The 19,019-nt window shown below is 43.4% G+C and overlaps 1 protein-coding gene across 1 annotated transcript; it reads left to right on the top strand.

The window, feature by feature from the left end:
* Nucleotides 1–251: 251 nt before the first annotated feature.
* On the top strand, nucleotides 252–5,641 carry LOC123079245 (titin). The gene is made up of 4 exons (XM_044501974.1): nucleotides 252–636; nucleotides 1,032–1,427; nucleotides 4,002–4,416; nucleotides 5,150–5,641. Exons 1-4 carry the CDS (start codon nucleotides 411–413, stop codon nucleotides 5,337–5,339), a joined length of 1,227 nt encoding a protein of 408 aa, XP_044357909.1. The 5' UTR covers nucleotides 252–410; the 3' UTR covers nucleotides 5,340–5,641.
* The last annotated feature ends 13,378 nt before the right edge of the window (nucleotides 5,642–19,019 follow it).

Raw genomic sequence — 19,019 nt, 5'->3', positions numbered from 1 at the left:
AAAGTACCTTTTGGTGTTATAAATTTTGCTCAAAGCCCATTTTGATGCCCTAAAACAGGCACGTATTGAAGATGCTCTTATAACCTTTTTTTCTATAACTATAACCTTTTTATTTTTAGAACTTTTTTTTAGCATTTTTTGTTTGTTTTTAGAACTGGAAACTGGAATAGCGTAAGCAAGCAGTCTACATTCCGGCCCAAAGCGTATTTTTGTTAAAGGTCCATCACAAAGAAGAGGAGAATTTTTTTTCGTGAAAAAAAAGGAGGAAGACACTCCGCGAGTGACCTAGCTCTCGGCCCATCCCTCTCTATCCCCCGCCGCCGCACCATTGCTCCGCCTCCGCCACCTAAATCTCCGGCGAGCGCCGAAGCTCCAGTGACCGTCCTCCTCACCCTCTCCCGGCCGCCGCTATGAGGCGCTTTCTCACCCATCTCCACCACCACTCCCACCGCCTCCGCCCATCCCCACCCCCCTCTCGTATCCCCACAACCAAGAACAACCTCCCTTTCCTTGTCTCCCGTCGCCTCCTCTCCGACGACGCCTCTCCCCCGGCCGCCGCGCCGTCGCCTCCCCCTCCCTCGGCCGCCACGCCACCGCCTCCCCCTCCTCCGTCCGCCATCGACGTCCCAAACGAAGGTATTTCTCCTCAAACATTTTCGCTCTCTCGACCCAACGGACGCACGAACACTAGCTGCTCGGCAAATGCTCTGCCACAGAGTGGAAGGACGTGCATTTTTGCCTGTCCACAGTCGAACATCACCATCTTCTCGGAGAGATCGCGCCCACACCTCCTGCTCGACTAAATGCACCACCTATAGTAATGCTGCTGCCGCCCGCATCCCTCACTTCCGAGCCTAATAGCAACATGCGGAAGGATGCTGTCGCTAGGTTTTCATCTGTTCGACCAAATGCCGCGCCCAGAAACACTTCGCACTCAAGCGGGAAAAATGTGTGCTCTTCCGGTGCCACGGCATGTGTACCATATTGAATCGTTCTTCTGCATCTGTTCTTGATGATTCTTCTGATTGCAGAGTTGAAGCGGAGGTTGGAAACTTACTATAAGGTGGAGGATGAGTCGGAGCTACCGTCTGTCGCTGTGGCTGTTCTCGAGCGGAATCTTGCAGATGCACACAGTGACACCGATGATGAACTTATCGAGGAGCTGCGCGACAGGCCGCTTCCTCAGGTCCATGATCGGGACTTTGAGGCTGACTTTGACGAGATGTATGAAACTGATGAGGAGCTTACAGACCTGTACAACGCGAGGCAGTATGTTGAGAAAAAGATGAAGGATGAGTCATTTAACATGAATGATACCAAGTGGGATGAGGAGATCAAGAAAGCAACAGAGAAGGGCCAGCTGAGTAACATGAAGGAGTGTGAGGATATCCTCGAGGACATGCTCCACTGGGACAAGCTACTACCCGGTTAGTGGAATCTATATCTCCCTCTTTCTGTAATTGCTATAATGGAAGTAAATCTTTCGCAAATACAATTTGTACTTTGCATGGGTTGAATGTAGTGCCTAGGTCGAACTGGGGCTAAAGATTGGATGAGGCAGATTATATTTTCAATAAAATGGTGAGAAATAGAATTTGTTTGCCATATTAGTTAGTTCCATGATAGATAGATTTGTTTGGCATGGTATTTCAGGTTTCCAGTTCTGGTGAAATTTCAAAAAACTCAGCGAAGTGATTATTGTTTGTATGTCTTAAAATAAAATTTAATAGGGTTTGAGTTGTTTTCATTTTGGTTCATATGTAACTTAAACTGCTTATGCCACGAAGGACCAAGTAATAACCGTAGAATTTTTCATTCAGTATGTATGTGACTGTTAGTATTGTAAACCTCTAGAAGAATACGAACCCAAATGAAGTTAGTGTGACCATGCTTTCTTTTGTCTTTGTTGGGTGATGCATCGCTTTATGGTCTTGTATTGCCATCAAGAAGATTTGGACAGATTTGTTTTAGGCATGTTCTGTCTATTTTTCTCTGACCTCTTCAAAGATATGTTATGGTCAACCAGTTAAACGGACCTATCATATTTCCACCTTACATATGCAGCAGGGAATATTGCTTGTCTCTCCTTTGTCCTTTTCACTTAACTGATCAGTTCTTGTGAGCTTTGTCAGTCTCTATTATCTTGTATGTGGACGATTTGTTGTACACGCCAGTCTTTATTGCAAGTACCTCTTATGGCTGTCATTAGTATATTTGAAGTATCGTAGATACAGGACTTCTGCATCGACTCTTGATTCAGATCTAGAAGTCTATAGCACTGTCATATTATGTTTCATCTGTTTGAGGCCATATCTCTATTGGCACAAGCCCCCTGCAATAGTGAAGCAACATCTCTCCATCTCCAGTAGCAATACAAGATAATTGGATTCCATCTATTAGAGTCAGATTTCCATAATTAGTTCACTTCTTCAATTTAGTTCATTACTTTGTTTCCATCGCTTAGGCGCACATTTGTATCTTGCATAATGAGAGCCTCCTGTTTGTCCAGCATTCCTGGCCCTTACCCTAGCTAGCAATACAGTGAACAAAATTCAGCTAGTACCATGTCCTTATCGCCTATGTATTCATTTTACTGATACCCTTATGATTTTCCCGCTTGCTATCTAGTATTTATGGAATTGTTTACTGCATAAAATTATATATATGAAATTTTTGTGAGTTTCCTGGACTCTTGGGCACCATATTGGGAGGGTTGTTAGTCTTTATGCGTCGCTGGGCATGCATTGTAAGTGGATGCACAGCATGCTTGTCTTTGGAGAAATTGTTGGCATGGATGTATAAGTAACCACCAATAGAAGTTTTTTTTTAATGAACCTTTATTCATCAGTTTAGTAGTTAGTACTGAAGAAAAATACTGCTGTTAGGTAATAAGTTGCACATGCAGTGATTATGAATGATATGTTAATACGCTGAACTTATTATTATAGACTTGGTATTCATTTGGGTTTAGATACTGATCATGTCAACCGAATGTACATCTTTACCTGATTGTGGCCCTTTTTACATGCTATCTGGTTGAGAGAAGTGCATATTACACCCCTCAACTCTAGCCCTAGTCTAATATACACCCTCAAACTCTAATACCGTCTAGTTTACACCCCCAACTCTCAAAACCGGCCATAATTCAACCCTCCCCTCCCCATTGACCGGTTTTGACCCGTTGACTGGGCGAACAGTAAATTCATTTTTTTTGAAAAAGAACAAAAAGTCAATAAAATAATTTTGTTTTTTCAACGGGTGAACAGTAATCCCAAAAAAAAGGTTGAAGAAAGGAAAAAGAAATCAAAAAGTATTTTTGTTTTTATTAGGTGAACAGTGAATTCAAAATAATAATAAAAAATTTGAAAACATTCTGATTTTTTTTTGCATGGACGATGTTTGAGTGCGTGATGTCCGTGCCAATTTTGAGCTTGTTCGGACATCGGAGTAGCTCCAGCAAAAAAGACAATGTGGGGTCTGTGAAACAGTTAACTGTTCGTGCACTGTCCACATCGGATTTTTTTTTGAAAAACTTCAGTACTTTTTTGAATTTACAGTTCATCCAGTAAAAAAAGTCAAAATTCTTTGTTGATTTTTTTAATTTACTGTTCACCCAGTCAACGGGTCAAATACCGGTCAACTGGGTCAAAACCAGTCAACGAGGAGGGGAGGGTTGAATTCAGACCGGTTTTGAGAGTTGGAGGTTGTAAACTAGACGGGATTGGAGTTGGGGGGTGTATATTACTCTAGGGCTAGAGTTGAGGGGTGTAATATGCACTTCTCTCTATCTGGTTTGCTTTCTATTGGGTGTGTATTTGCAAACACCCTAGCTATTGACTTGCGCATGTTATTACTTAGATATGAAAATCTTTTTTTCATGCGTACCTTAGGAGGGTGTTATATCCATATAGACTGTCGGGGTCCTTTTGATATTCCCTGTATTTTTTCCTGTGGTTGATGTATTTTGACTCATTTTGTATATCCTGTTGTATTACATCCAGATGAGATAAAGCAAAAGGTGGAGGCCAAATTTAACGAGTTGGGGGACATGTGTGAGAGGGGGGAGCTTGAACCTGAGCAGGCTTTTGAGCTATTTAAAGAATTTGAGGATAAGATGGTCTCGGAGTGCACAGAACTGATGGAAGCAGAGCCGCTGACTGTAAATGAACTTTCTGAGGCAGATAATAAGAGCGTCGAGTTGAATGATCCACCTGGTGAGGGACCTGTTCTAAGGTGGGAGTCACGCATTGTCTTTGCCCCTGGTGGTGATGCATGGCATCCCAAAAATAGGAAAGTTAAACTCAGTGTAACCGTCAAGGAACTGGGACTTTCACGGCATGCTTTCCGTCGATTACGTGAGGTTGTTGGAAAGAGGTATAATTCAGGAAAAGATGAGCTCACAATAATCAGTGAAAGGTATGCCAAATGTTCCTGCTTCCATCGTCCATACTAGTATCACTCAGTTTGTTGCATGTAACACTAATATTGCTGAGATTCTTTTTTGCTGTTTGCAGAACTGTACTTTCTGTAGATGCAGTAGTTCTTGCGTCTTAATATAAGTACTTTGACTGTAGTCCATGCTTCAAATTCAGGGCAGATTATGTATCCAGATAGTAAAATGGAACACCCGTTAGATGAAGGTTGCAACTGTTAATTATGAGATGAAAAAAAAGCATGATTAAACAAGTACATGTTCTGTTAGTTTGCTAAAGAAAACTCTGATCTGTTCTGAAATGCTATATTTTCTGGTTAGCATATTAAGCGCTCTAGTATCTAATATGCAAGCCAGTTAAGTTTGATCTGTATTGTACTTTTGTCTCTGCACTTGGCAGTGAAGTTTGCTGACAAGTTTCAGCCTTCGTCTGCCTATTATTCAAGGTGCTTGTTAGGTATGCTTAAAGTTTGTGGTTTGGCAAACATAAACTGTATATTGAAACATCGAAGAATGCTACAGTAGAAAATTTCAGCATTTCAACGATTGGTTGGATGTGTTTATAGTGAACAACCCAACTAGGGGTAGCATTTGCGTATTCTTAAATCTATATGCTATATTCGTTCTTTGGCTTATTATGCTTGCAGATTTCAGGATGGTATTCCTACAAACATCACTTGGGGCTACTTGTAGATAATAGTTGAATTACTGCTGCAGGTTTGATCATCGAGAAGAGAACAGAAAAGATTGCTTGAGAACACTGTATGCTCTAGTGGAAGATGCGATGAAAGCCGACGAGTTGGCCAATGCTGCTAGAAATGCTTATGTTAAGGGGAGGCTCCAGGCTAACTCCCAGTTCATGGACCGGCTGAAGATGAAGACACAGAAATTAAGGCAAGCTGCATAAGCTGCGGAATGGAGCTTCCGGTTGGAATATTTCATCTCCCTTGTTATCAATTATTATGGGGACCGTCATGCTCAATATTTGTACGGCTATCTGCAATACATGGATAAGGAGAAAGATGTGTCCTGCACTTCATTTTGCTGCCCTTCTTTGCACTATTTTGTAGGTTTACTGTATATTTTGCTCCTTCCAAAGGAAACTATTTTATATTCCGAACATACCATGCCCGTGCAAACCACTTTGCACAAGCGATTAGTGAAGAAACTATTAATTGTCCCTGAATAAGAAAGCTATATCTTCTTGTCCTTGTCCTTGTTATGTGGCAAACCGTTATATCTTCTTGTCCTTGTCCTTGGTGCCGTGAATGACAATCTGTTTTGGCAAGGAAGCCGAATTTTGTTCTTGTCTCGTCAAATGATGAGAAATGACATTGTGCCGTGACAATTTTTTGCTTGTAAAAAAGGATGCATGTCTTCGTGAGTTTGTAAAAGGAATAACCAGTTTTAACTCCAGAGCTCGTTAGCTCCCTTCTAACTGGACCGCCCAGATTCCTTGGGATCGCATGATTCTCGCAGGATCAAAATAATTACGTACGATTTGGGGGGGGGGGGGGGGGGGGCGTGTTTAACAAGTTCCTCAGAAAGATGGGATATATAATAAAATTATAAAAGGTTATCGAGCAGGGGGGAGGGATGAATGGAAGATTTTAACAAGTTCCTCAGAAAGATGGATATATACTAAAATTATAAAAGGTTATCGAGCAGGGGGGAGGGGATGGGTGAATGGAAATTTCAACAAATTCTTCAAAAAGACGAAATAATTTGGTAAACTGAAAATAACATGATAGCAATATAACAGTTCACAGAGAACTAAGGGGCATACAACAAAATTGTTAAGTAAACAGAATAACATAAAACATGCTATCACAGAAGCAGAAGACAAATATGCTAAAGTTGCGAGTAAACAAAACAAGCTAAGCAGGAGCAAATACTTCACACAGTACAACAATTAGCAAAAATCTAAGGAATGCGGCGTTTCTGCTCCCGGGCTCAGCTGCACCCGCGCTGACGAAAAAAATCAAAACAAATACTAGAAAAATTCAAAAAAATTCCAAATTTTTTTGGGTGGTAGATAATTTGATACGTGAGGTTCGCTGCAAATTTCAACTCATTTGGACATTTGAGCAGATATCTGCAAAAAAGACAAAATCGGGGTCTGTAAAAAAGTTTACTATTCACACACTGTTTTGACCCGATTTGTCTTTTTTGCCGAGAGCTGCTCTGATATCCAAATGAGTTGAAATCTGGAGCGGATCTCACGCATTAAATTATCTATCACACAAAAAATTTGGATTTTTTAAAAAAATTCTAGTATTTGTTTTGAATTTTTTTTCTGACCGGGAGCAGATGAGCTTGGGCACCGATTTGGATTTTCGAAATCTAAGCAGCAGAATAGAATGAAAGTATTCAACTATCTTCGCAACAATCATAGAGAATGAAGGAAGGAGAAGATTCTTCGAAACAAAACAAACTACAAAAAGTAAAGTAGACCGAGGAATTAGAGCATGTTCCTCGAAGAAGACAATGCCATGTGTTTACCCCAGTTCAAACTACTGACACAGTTCTATGTCTGAGTTGGAGAAGCTGATCACACTGCTACACAAGTCTTCGCCTTGTTCTACTTGAGCTGAGTCCTTGGAAATCGACCAATCACTCGTGGTACATCTTGCGGTGATCTCCAAAACCGATACAAACTTGCTCTTCGGCAGTTCCACACTTTGGATGCTCCTAGTCGACTTCTAAACGCCTAGAGTATGCACAGTCCTCAAGAGTAACAAGTATTCAGTTAGGCTCGTTCAAATTCTTCGATGATACTCAGCCACTTTAGGCATTTTGGCTTTGGGGGTTTTCCTCATTTGGGATTTGTCTCAAATTTGTGGGAGGAAGGGTTGCTCATACAACACTTGTCTCAAATTCACTTGGAGGGGCCAACCGGAAATGGTTGGGGTAGGGAGGCTATTTATAGCCGGTGAGCAAACCCATGTGGGCTGATATGACCATTGGAGGCGCACTCCCAACACGCACGCGACATGTGGCAAACAGTCAAAGCTCAAAATTTGACCAAATGAACAAACTTAGTCGGCAAGTTTTCTAACTTCTAAGCGAGGAATTTTATCAGGGCATCCCCGAAGACTTAACTTTAGCACCGAAGCTAAATAACTTTCTTGAAAGGAGATTTCAATGTCTCACTTTGAAGAAATAGGTTGGGTTGAGTGGGTACACGCGAAGACTTAAAACTAGCTTTCACTTCGACGCCCTTAATATTACGGTTTGCCCTACTACTCAAATGAAGAATAAAGACACTAGTAAACAAAAGTCTACACAATAGCTTACGGTTCTTCAATAGGCATTATGAAGTCTTCAATGTTCTCAAAAACATTTTTAGGGGTCATCACCCACCGGTTAAACCAAAATCCTCATGGACTTTCACCAGTGTATACTCACAAACACATTAGTCCCTTAATTGGTTTGACAGTAATCATCCAAAACTCACTAATAGCACTAGATGTACTTATAATCTCCCCCTTTTGGAGATTGATGACAACACAGTTAAAACTTCAATGATGAATAATTAAAGTGGTGAGGATTTTGGATTCTACGATATAGAAATAGCTCCCCCTGAAGCTGTGCATATAGAAGAATTTGTGTTTGAATGCAAATGCACATAGCAAGATGAATTGTGAAGAGCTCCCCCTATATGTTGGAATTCTTGGGCATGTATTGTGTAAAAGATATAACATGGATAATAAAAACAATGCATGAAGCAATGATCTATCAGAATATCATCATGCATATAGGATAAACGAATTTAAGCATGCATGAGGAATTAATGTAGCAAACGTATAGATCATCACATAACTTGAGAGTTTACATAACAAATTAAAGAACAAGTGTTGTAACTCGAAGCAAACCTGCCCAAAAACTCGTGAAGCACACCACGTCCTCTCCCCTCCTCAAATGGTCAAAAGGTTCGAGGGACATACAATCTATACTTCTTAGGCGCCATCTGATGAATACTTTTGTGTAGGTGCGACCGGAGGAGCTTCAGGTTGGATGCTTGGAGCATCTTGGCGATGAACTGAAAGAGTCAGTGGTGAAGCAATAGCGTCATCCATGTCATACATATATAATGATAAAGTATCAAAGGAGCTTGTGTCCGAAGGAGATGGAGTCTGGCACTGATAAAATACAGAAGGAATGTTTTCAGTCCAGTGATACTTCCCTTCAGTACCCATCCTTTTGAGTTCTTTGACAAAACGGTGCTTTCTCAGGGTGACTCAGGAGCGACGCATTTGCTCAGTTGCAGAGTGTCGGTTGATCCTAATGAAATTGATACCAATGTTGATCTATGCCATCATTGCGGCCTTTTGCTTCTTATCTTCCTTATTATGCTTCATCAACTCCTACTTAATTTCCATAAGCATCTCACAATTAGTTTGAGGCTCGGGATTAACTCTTTTGTGAAAAAAATGAAGGATATGTATTGTCCAACACATATTCATAACCGACATCGATGCTTGACATAGGATAACATACTCGCTTAATTGGAGAAGGTGATTCAATATTTGCTTTGGGGCGACTTGAGGTTGTAGGTTGACCGAGGACAATCTCTTTGCACATGCCTTTGGGAGGAGATGGCTTGAGCGCTTCAACCATAGCGCCTCAAGCACCCAAGACTCCTCGAACCATTTCCACTCCCAGACGGCGCATGGAAGGTCGTCACCATGGATGGACTTCGTTGATAGTCTTCCATAATCAGAAGCGATCATCTCTCACCGTGACCCAGTCTTCACAAGCAAGTTCTTGCGCGAGCTGTTCAAGACTATCATCACTGAACTGAACATGAGCACGTTGTACCAACCTTAGACTGGTGGCCAGACCGAGCATGTCAATAAGTTCCTCGAGAGCTAATAGTGGTGCTTCATACTGTTGGGGAACGTTGCATGGAAAACAAAAAAATTCTACGCACGCGCAAGATCTATCCATGGAGATGCATAGCTACGAGAGGGGGAGAGCATCTACATACCATTGTAGATCACTAAGCGGAAGCGTTTATCAACGTGGTTGATGTAGTCGTACACCTTCACGATCCGTCCCAATCAAGTACCGGACGTACGGCACCTCCTCGTTCAGCACACGTTCAGCTCGATGACATCCTCGCCTTCTCGATCCAGCAAGAGAGGCGAAGTAGTAGATGAGCTTCGGCAGCACGACGGTGTGGTGACACTATCCGCAGGGCTTCGCCAAGCACAACGGATGTGCACGGAGGAGGAACTAGAACTAGAGGGAGAGGAGGCGCTGCACACGGCTTGGGATCGTGGTGTGTGTTGCCCCTCTCCCTCCTCACATATATATAGGTGGAGGGGGAGGAGGCAGCCCTAGGGGTGCCCCCAAGGGGGCCAGCGGTCGCCCTGGGCTCCTACCCTGGCCGCGCCTCCCTTCCTTCTTATGCACGTGGGGGGAAGGCAGGAGGGGAGGCGCTCCCCTTCCTTTCCCTGCATGTGGAAGAGAAGGAAAGAGGGGGCTGGCCCTCTCCCTTCCTACCATAGGGCTGGCGCCATGAGGTGGGGAGCACCAGCCCCATGTGGGCCGGTGTGCTCTCCCTCGTTGGCCCGTTTGGCCCAATATCCTCCCGTGGCCACCCGGAACCCCTTCTAGTGATCCGATAAATACCCGGTGCATTTCGAAACCTTTTCGGAGACCAAATACTATCATCCTAGATATCAATCTTTACCTCCGGACCATTCCGGAGCTCCTCGTCATGTCCATGGTCTCATCTGGGACTCCGAACAACATTCGCTCACCAATTCACATAACTCATATAATACTATATCGTCAATGAACTTTAAGCGTGCGCACCCTACGGGTTCGAGAATGATGTAGACATGACCGAGACGCTTCTACGGTAAATAACCAATAGCGGGACACGGATGCCCATATTGGTTCCTACATATTCTATGAAGGTCTTTATCGGTCGAACCTTTATGACAACATATGTAGTTCCCTTTGTCTGTCGGTATGTTACTTGCCCGAGATTCGATCGTCGGTATCTCCATACCTAGTTCAATATCGTTACCGGCAAGTATCTTTACTCGTTTCGTAATACATCATCTCGTAACTAACTCGTTAGTCACTTTGCTTGCAAGCTTCTTGTGAAGCTGTATTACCGAGAGGGCCCAGAGATACCTCTCCATCTCACGGAGTGATAAATCCCAATCTTGATCCATGCCAACTCAACAGACACCTTCGGAGATACCTGTAGAGCATCTTTGTGATCACCCAGTTACGTTGTGACATTTAATAGCACAGAAGATATTTTTCCGGTATCCAGGAGTTGCATGATCTCATGGTCGAAGGAATATGTATTTGACATTAAGAAAGTAGTAGCAATAAACTGAACGATCATATGCTATGCTAACGGATGGGTCTTGTCCATCGCATCATTATCCTAATGATGTGATCCCATTATCAAGTGGCAACACATGTCCATGGTTAGGAAACCTTAACCATCTTTTGATCAAAGAGCTAGTCTAGTAGAGGCTTGCTAGGGACACGGTATTTGTTTATGTATCCACACATGTATTTAAGTTTCCGGTCAATACAATTCTAGCATGAATAATAAACCTTTATAATGATTAAGGAAATATAATATTAACCACTTTATTATTGCCTCTAGGGCATATTTCCAACAGTCTCCCACTTGCACTGGAGTCAGTAATCTAGATTACATAGTAATGAATCTGACACCCATGGAGTCTTGGTGCTTCATGTTTTGCCCGCGGAAGAGGTTTAGTTAATGGGTCTGCCACATTCTGATCCATATGTATTTTGTAAATTTCTATGTCTCCATTCTTGACCTTTTCACGAATGGAGTTGAAGCGTATCTTGATGTGTTTGGTTCTCTTGTGAAACCTGGATTCCTTCGCTAAGGCAATTGCTCCAGTGTTGTCACAAAATATTGTCATTGGACCCAACAGACTGGGTATTACACCTAGATCGGATATGAACTCTTCGTCCAGACTCCTTCATGGGCTGCTTCCGAAGCAGCTGTGTACTCTGCTTCACACGTAGATCCCGATGCGATGCTCTGCTTGGAACTGCACCAACTGACAGCTCCACCATTCAATATAAATGCGTATCCGGTTTGTGACTTAGAGTCATCCGGATTTGTGTCAAAGCTAGCATCAACGTAACCCTTTGCGACGAGCTCTTCGTCACCTCCATAAACGAGAAACACATCCTTGGTCCTTTTCAGGTACTTCGGGATACTCTTGACCGCTGTCCAGTGATCCACTCATGGATTACTTTGGTACACTTATGGCAAGGCACACATCAGGTCTGGTACACAGCATGGCATACATAATAGAACCTATGGCTGAGGGATAGGGAATGGCTTTCGTTTTCTCTCTATCTTCTGCCGTGGTCAGACTTTGAGTCTGACTCAATTTCACACCTTGCAACACAGGCAAGAACCCTTCTTTGACTGGTCCATTTTGAACTTCTTCACAACTTTGTCAACGTATGTGCTTTGTGAAAGTCCTATTAAGCGTCTCGATCTATCCCTATAGATCTTGATGCCCAATATATAAGCAGCTTCACCGAGGTCTTTCATTGAAAAATTCTTATTCAAGTATCCTTGTATGCTATCCAGAAATTCTATATCATTTCCAATTAGTAATATGTCATCCACATATAACACCAGAAATGCTACAGAGCTCCCACTCACTTTCTTGTAAATACAGGCTTCTCTGTAAGTCTGTATAAAATCATATGCTTTGATCACATCATCAAAGCGTATATTCCAACTCCGAGATGCTTGCACCAGTCCATAAATGGATCGCTGGAGCTTCCACACTTTGTTAGCACCTTTAGGATCGACAAAACCTTCTGGTTGCATCATATACAACTCTTCTTTTAGAAATCCGTTAAGGAATGCAGTTTTGACGTCCATTTGCCAGATTTCATAATCATAAAATGCGACAATTGCTAACATGATTCGGACAGACTTAAGCATCGCTACGGGTGAGAAAGTCTCATCATAGTCAACCCCTTGAACTTGTCAAAAACCATTTGCGACAAGTCGAGCTTCGTAGACAGTGATATTACCATCAGTGTCTGTCTTCCTCTAGAAGATCCATTTATTCTCAATGGCTTGCCGATCATCGGGCAAGTCCACCAAAGTCCATACTTTGGTCTCATACATGGATCCTATCATAGATTTCATGGCCACAAGCCATTTATCGAAATCTGGGATCATCATAGCTTGTTCATAGTTCATAGGTTCGCCGTTGTCTAAGAACATGACTTCCAGGACAGGATTACCGTACCACTCTGGTGTGGTACGTGTTCTAGTCGACCTACGAGGCTAGGTAGTAACTTGATCTGAAGTTTCATGATCATCATCATTAGCTTCCTCTCTAGTTGGTGTAGGCATCACGGGAACTATTTTCTCTGATGTGCCACTTTCCAATTCGAGAGAAGGTACAACTACCTCATGAAGTTCTACTTTCCTCCCACTCACTTCTTTCGAGAGAAACTCCTTCTCTAGAAATGACCCATTCTTAGCAACAAAGATCTTGCCTTCGGATCTTTGGTAGAAAGTATACCCAATAGTTTCTTTAGGGTATCCTATGAAGACGCACTTCGCCGACTTGGGTTCGAGCTTATCAGGCTGAAGCCTTTTGACATAAGCATCGCATCCCCAAACTTTAAGAAACGATAGCTTAGGTTTCTTGCCAAACCATAGTTCATACGGTGTCATCTCAACGGATTTAGACGGTGCCCTATTTAACGTGAATGCGGCTATCTCTAATGCATAACCCCAAAATGATAAAGGCAAATCAGTAAGAGACATCATAGAACGCACCATATCTAATAAAGTACGGTTATGACGTTCGGACACACCATTACGCTGTGGTGTTCCAGGTGGCGTGAGTTGTGAAATAATTCCACATTGTCTTAAATGAAGGCCAAACTCGTAACTCAAATATTCGCCTTCGCGATGAGATCGTAGAAACTTTATTTTCTTGTTACGATGATTCTTGATACGTCTCCAACATATCTATAATTTTTTATTGTTCCATGCTATTATATTATCTGTTTTGGATGTTTTATATGCATTAATATGCTATTTTATATTATTTTTGGGACTAACCTATTAACCTAGAGCCCAGTGCCAGTTTCTGTTTTTTCCTTGTTTTTGAGCTTCGCAGAAAAAGAATACTAAACGGCGTCCAAATGGAATAAAACTTCACGATGATTTTTCTTGGACCAGAAGACACCCAGGAGACTTGGAGTGCAAGTTAGAAGAGCCAGGAGGAGGAGGAAAGGGTGGAGGGCGCGCCATAGGGGGGGGGCCCTACCTTGTGGGCCCCTCGGTGACTTCCTAACCTAGATCTTCCTCCTATATATTCACATATATCCCAAAACCCTTAGAAGCATCCACGAAAACACTTTTCCACCGCCGCAACCTTCTGTTCCTGTGAGATCCCATCTTGGGGCCTTTTCTGGCATCCTGCAGGAGGGGGATTCGATCACGGAGGGCATCTACATCAACTCTATTGCCCTTCCGATGAAGCGTGAGTAGCTTACCTCAGACCTACGGGTCCATAGCTAGTAGCTAGATGGCTTCTTCTCTCTCTTTGATTCTCAATACCATGTTCTCCTCGATGTTCTTGGAGATCTATCCGATGTAATACTCTTTTGCGGTGTGTTTGTCGAGATCCGATGAATTGTGGATTTATGATCAGCTTATCTATGAATATTATTTGAATCTTCTTTGAACTCTTATATGCATGATTTGATATCTTTGTATTTCTCTTCGAATTATCGGTTTGGTTTGGCCAACTAGATTGGCTTTTCATGCAATGGGAGAGGTGCTTAGCTTTGGGTTCAATCTTGCGTGATTTCACCCAGTGACAGAGTAGGGGTAGCGAGACACGTATTGAATTGTTGCCATCAAGGATAACAAGATGGGGGGTTTCATCATATTGCTTGAGTTAATTCCTCTACATCATGTCATCTTACTTAAGGCGTTACTCCGTTCTTTATGAACTTAATACTCTAGATGCATGCTGGATAGCGGTCGATGTGGGGAGTAATAGTAGTAGATGCAGGCAGGAGTCGGTCTACTTGACACGGACATGATGCCTATATTTCATAATCATTGCCTTGGATATCGTCATAACTTTGCGCTTTTCTATCAATTGCTCGACAGTAATTTGTTCACCCACCGTATTATTTGCCTTCATGCGAGAAGCCTCTAGTGAAACCTATGGCCCCCGGGTCTATTTTCCATCATATTAGTTTCCGATCTACTATTCTGCAATCTTTTATTTCCAGATCTATAAACCAAAAGACCCAAAAATATTTTATCTTTTGTTTAGTTTTATTTATCTCTATCAGATCTCACCTTTCCAAGTGACCGTGAAGGGATTGACAACCCCTTTATCGTGTTGGGTGCAAGTGTTTGATTGTTTGTGTAGGTACATCTATTGGGGACTTGCACGTTTCTCCTACTGGATTGATACCTTTGGTTCTTAACTGAGGGAAATATTTATCTCTACTGTGCTGCATCACCCTTTCCTCTTCAAGGAAAAAACCAACGCAAGCTCAAGAAGTAGCAGAAAGAATTTCTGGCACCGTTGCCGGGGAGATCTACGTCAATCCTACCAAGTGCCCATCATAAAAATCTCATCCCTCGCGTCACATTATTCGCCATTTGCCTCTTATTTTCCTCTCCCCCACTTCTTAAATGATTTTCGAAAAGATCTGCCTTTTTATTCGTCCTTCTTCCGTTCGTCTTTTCGTTTTCCCTTTATGTCTTACTTGGCTTGTTTGCTTGCTTGCTTGGCATAATTGTGTATTTATTGAAATTCGGAAACAAAAAGTTTATGGATCCTCATCCACTTGCAAATCTTTTTAAGAGATCCAATTATGATGAACCAATTGCTAGTGAGTTGTGTGCACTAGATTATCTTTATAAAGTTTTGCTTTAAATTCATGTGTAACACCCCAGATGTAACTTTTCATATTTGTAACTCCAAGTCTTGCCATTTTCGGCTAGGTGTTATGATATTCCCTCCGTGGTTGGGTTTTGTCTTTCGTTTTGCATTTTGTTCATGTCATGCATCTCATATCATGTCATCATGCGCATCTCATTGGCATACGTGTTCGTCTCACGCATCCGAGCATTTTCCCCATTGTCCGTTTTGCAATCTGGCACTCCCACACGCACCGGCGCACCCCTCTTGTTTCTTTTCGTGAGCGGGTGTTAAACATTCTCAGAATGGACCGAGTCTTGCCAAGTGGCCTTGGTATACCACCGGTAGACCACCTGTCAAGTTTCGTTCCATTTGGAGGTCGTTTGATGCTCCAACGGTTAACCGGGTAACCGCAAAGGCCTTCTGTGTGTTTCAGCAAAACCCCCCTCCTAACAGCCCAATAACCCATCTAAGTCCCCTCCATGCTCTCGGTCGTTCGATCACGATCGTGTGGGCGAAAACCGTGCCTCATTTGGACTCTCCTACCTCCCTATGCCTATACTCCCCCTCCGAAATTTCAGGTCCAAACCCTAGCCTCTTCCTCCTCCGCGCGCCAGACAAAACGTCCGCCCGCCGCCAGACACGTCCGCCGCCGCCCTCGCCCAATCCGCCGCCGCCACCCACCGCTCGCGGCCCGGAGAGCCCGAGTCGGGCCCTCCCGGCCCATCTCCCCGTCGCCCCGCGCCCCGCGCGACTCCCGCCGCCGCCCGCCGCTCCGCCTCCATCGCCGGCGCCTCCCGCCGCCGCGGCTCCGCTGCCGTCCGCCTCCACCGACCGCGCGGCTGCCCGCGCCTCGACGCCCGCACTAACTCCGGCGACTCCGGCGCCCGTGCCCCCGCCGCCTTCTTTCCTCGCCGCCGCTCCGGCCTCGTCCCCTCCGGCGTCCCCGTTCCCGATCCAGATCTGGGATTAGGTTGACCCCCGAAATCCCAAGTCCCGGATATTTCACATTATGTGCTCATGTTCATTGCGTCATATCTCATCGCATACTGCTCCGTTTTGCGTGCATGATATATCGAAATGTTCGCCACGAGATGCTCTTCATTTTGTTACATTGTGCCATGCTCGTTTGAGTCCATCTTGATGCCCAAATCTCTGGTGCAAGAGTGCTATATGATGTTTACTGCTGTTACTTATCAGAAATTGGTGTCTTGTTATTTTTGTTGTAATTGATGTGTGCATCTTATGGGAATGAGCTCTACAGGTATTTTGATCTATGCCATGCCATATTTACAGAGGTATATGCCATGTATTTTTGTGATCTATGTGGTGACTAGCACAAGCATGCAAACTAGGCTTCGTGATATTTCTGTTTTCAGGGACTTGGGATTCTTGCTGTCTGTTACTGTTGTTATTTTGTTGCCATGTATCCATGTGTCCACAGAGAGATCCATGCTTCTTTTGGGCATGTTTAGTAAGGATGTTTTGTAGATATAGTTGTTCTCTATCCATCCATGCCCCTGTTTGCAATTATGGAGTGCCCTGGCATGTCGTAATCTTGCTCTACTTTTGCTATAAAATGTTCCTGGCAGATTGTTAACATGATATTCAATTTTGCGAAGATTGTTGTAGTTGATCCATACATGCTATGAACTTGCTCTTGCCATGGTTAGCTTCATAAACATGCCATCGTGCTGTAGGTATGCTTGTTTTGTCATGCATTGCTTTGTGAAGAGTGCATCAAGATCACCAAGATGCCCTCATAATTTCTGTTAATGCCATGCTCTGTTTTCCGCTAAGTCTGAAACCTGTTAACGAAACTTGCTATGTTTACATGGGTGCCATCATATCTTCTGATCCTTTTTGGCTCATGGTCAGTAAGGAACTTTTGTTCTATGCATTTAGTAGATTCATGCCATGCCTTGTTTTGCTATTATAAGTTCCTGTAGCATGTTGAATGATTGCTCTAAACATTGCTACCTGATGCTGTTTCTGCCATGTCCAGTATTTTTACCAAGTCTGTGAGCCTGATATCTTTTGCACTTTTGCCATGCTTGTTTGAACCTGTTATTGTGTGATCTAGCCATAGCTCAGTGTTCATCTTTTGTCAAGCATCTTCTTTAGATCACTGCCATATGCTTTATTGCTATGTTGGAGTGTTGTAGCGTAGTTACTTGTTGCATTCTAAGTGCTATCATGCTGTTAATCGCAGAATCGTGTCATTCTTGTGTTGCTTGCCATTTGCAAACCGTGCATCCGTTTCCGGTGATCTTTATATCGATTTCGACCGAAATCATCTCATCTTTCCAGTGGCATACTTGGTTTGCCAAGTTACTGCCTTGTTCATCCTTTTTCTTCCGGAGCACGCATACGCATCGCATATCATATCTCGCATATCATGCATGTATTGTATCATGTTGTTTGTGCATTTCCCGTGATTGATTGTGGTTCCATTGCTTGTGTTCTTGATGTGGGTAGAACCAGGAGACGAGTTCGTGAACGAGGAACCTGTTGAGTACGCTTACGAGGATCAAGCTTTCGACAACTCTGAGAACCTTGCAGGCAAGATGACCATACCCTCGATATCACTTCTATCTTTGCTTTGCTAGTTGTTCGTTCTATTGCCTTGCTGTGCTACCTACCACTTGCTATATCATGCCTCCCATATTGCCATGTCAAGCCTCTAACCATCCTTTCCTAGCAAATCGTTGTTTGGCTAAGTTACCGCTTTTGCTCAGCCTTTCTTATAGCGTTGCTAGTTGCAGGTGAAGTTGAAGTTGGTTCCATGTTGGAACATGGATATTTTTGGAATATCACAATATCTCTTATTTAATTAATGCATCTATATATTTGGTAAAGGGTGGAAGGCTCGGCCTTATGCCTGGTGTTTTGTTCCACTCTTGCCGCCCTAGTTTCCGTCATACCGGTATTATGTTCCTTGAGTTTGCGTTCCTTACGCGGTTGGGTGATTTATGGGACCCCCTTGACAGTTCGCCTTGAATAAAACTCCTCCAGCATGGCCCAACCTTGGTTTTACCATTTGCCACCTAAGCCTTTTCCCTTGGGTTTGCGCGAGCCCGAGGGTCATCTTTATTTTAGACCCCCCCGGGCCAGTGCTCCTTCGAGTGTTGGTCCGAACCGAGCTGCCTGCGGGGCCACCTTGGGGAAACTTGAGGGCTGGTTTTACTCGTAGCTAGTCTCATCCGGTGTTGCCCTGAGAACGAGATATGTGCAGCTCCTATCGGGATTTGTCGGCACATCGGGCGGTCTTGCTGGTCTTGTTTTACCATTGTCGAAATGTCTTGTAAACCGGGATTCCGAGACTGATCGGGTCTTCCCGGGAGAAGGTTTATCCTTCGTTGACCGTGAGAGCTTATAATGGGCTAAGTTGGGACACCCCTGCAGGGTATTATCTTTCGAAAGCCGTGCCCGCGGTTATGAGGCAGATGGGAATTTTTTAATGTCCGGTTGTAGAGAACTTGGCACTTGACTTAAATTAAAATACATCAACCGGGTGTGTAGCCGTGATGGTCTCTTCTCGGCGGAGTCCGGGAAGTGAACACGGTTTGAGTTATGCATGAAAGTAAGTAGTTTCAGGGTCACTTCTTGATCATTTCTAGCTTCGCGACCGTTGCATTGCT

Source organism: Triticum aestivum, chromosome 3D, assembly GCF_018294505.1.
Source record: "Triticum aestivum cultivar Chinese Spring chromosome 3D, IWGSC CS RefSeq v2.1, whole genome shotgun sequence".
NCBI classification, from domain to species: domain Eukaryota; kingdom Viridiplantae; phylum Streptophyta; class Magnoliopsida; order Poales; family Poaceae; genus Triticum; species Triticum aestivum.
This window is presented reverse-complemented; position numbering and strand designations above follow the sequence as displayed.

Bases quoted from the DNA above. Each gene is read 5' to 3' on its own strand.
- LOC123079245 (XM_044501974.1), top strand. From the start codon at position 411: ATGAGGCGCTTTCTCACCCATCTCCACCACCACTCCCACCGCCTCCGC. The intron at 637-1,031 runs GTATTTCTCCTC...TTCTGATTGCAG, and splicing joins CATCGACGTCCCAAACGAAG to AGTTGAAGCGGAGGTTGGAA. The intron at 4,417-5,149 runs GTATGCCAAATG...TTACTGCTGCAG, and splicing joins CTCACAATAATCAGTGAAAG to GTTTGATCATCGAGAAGAGA.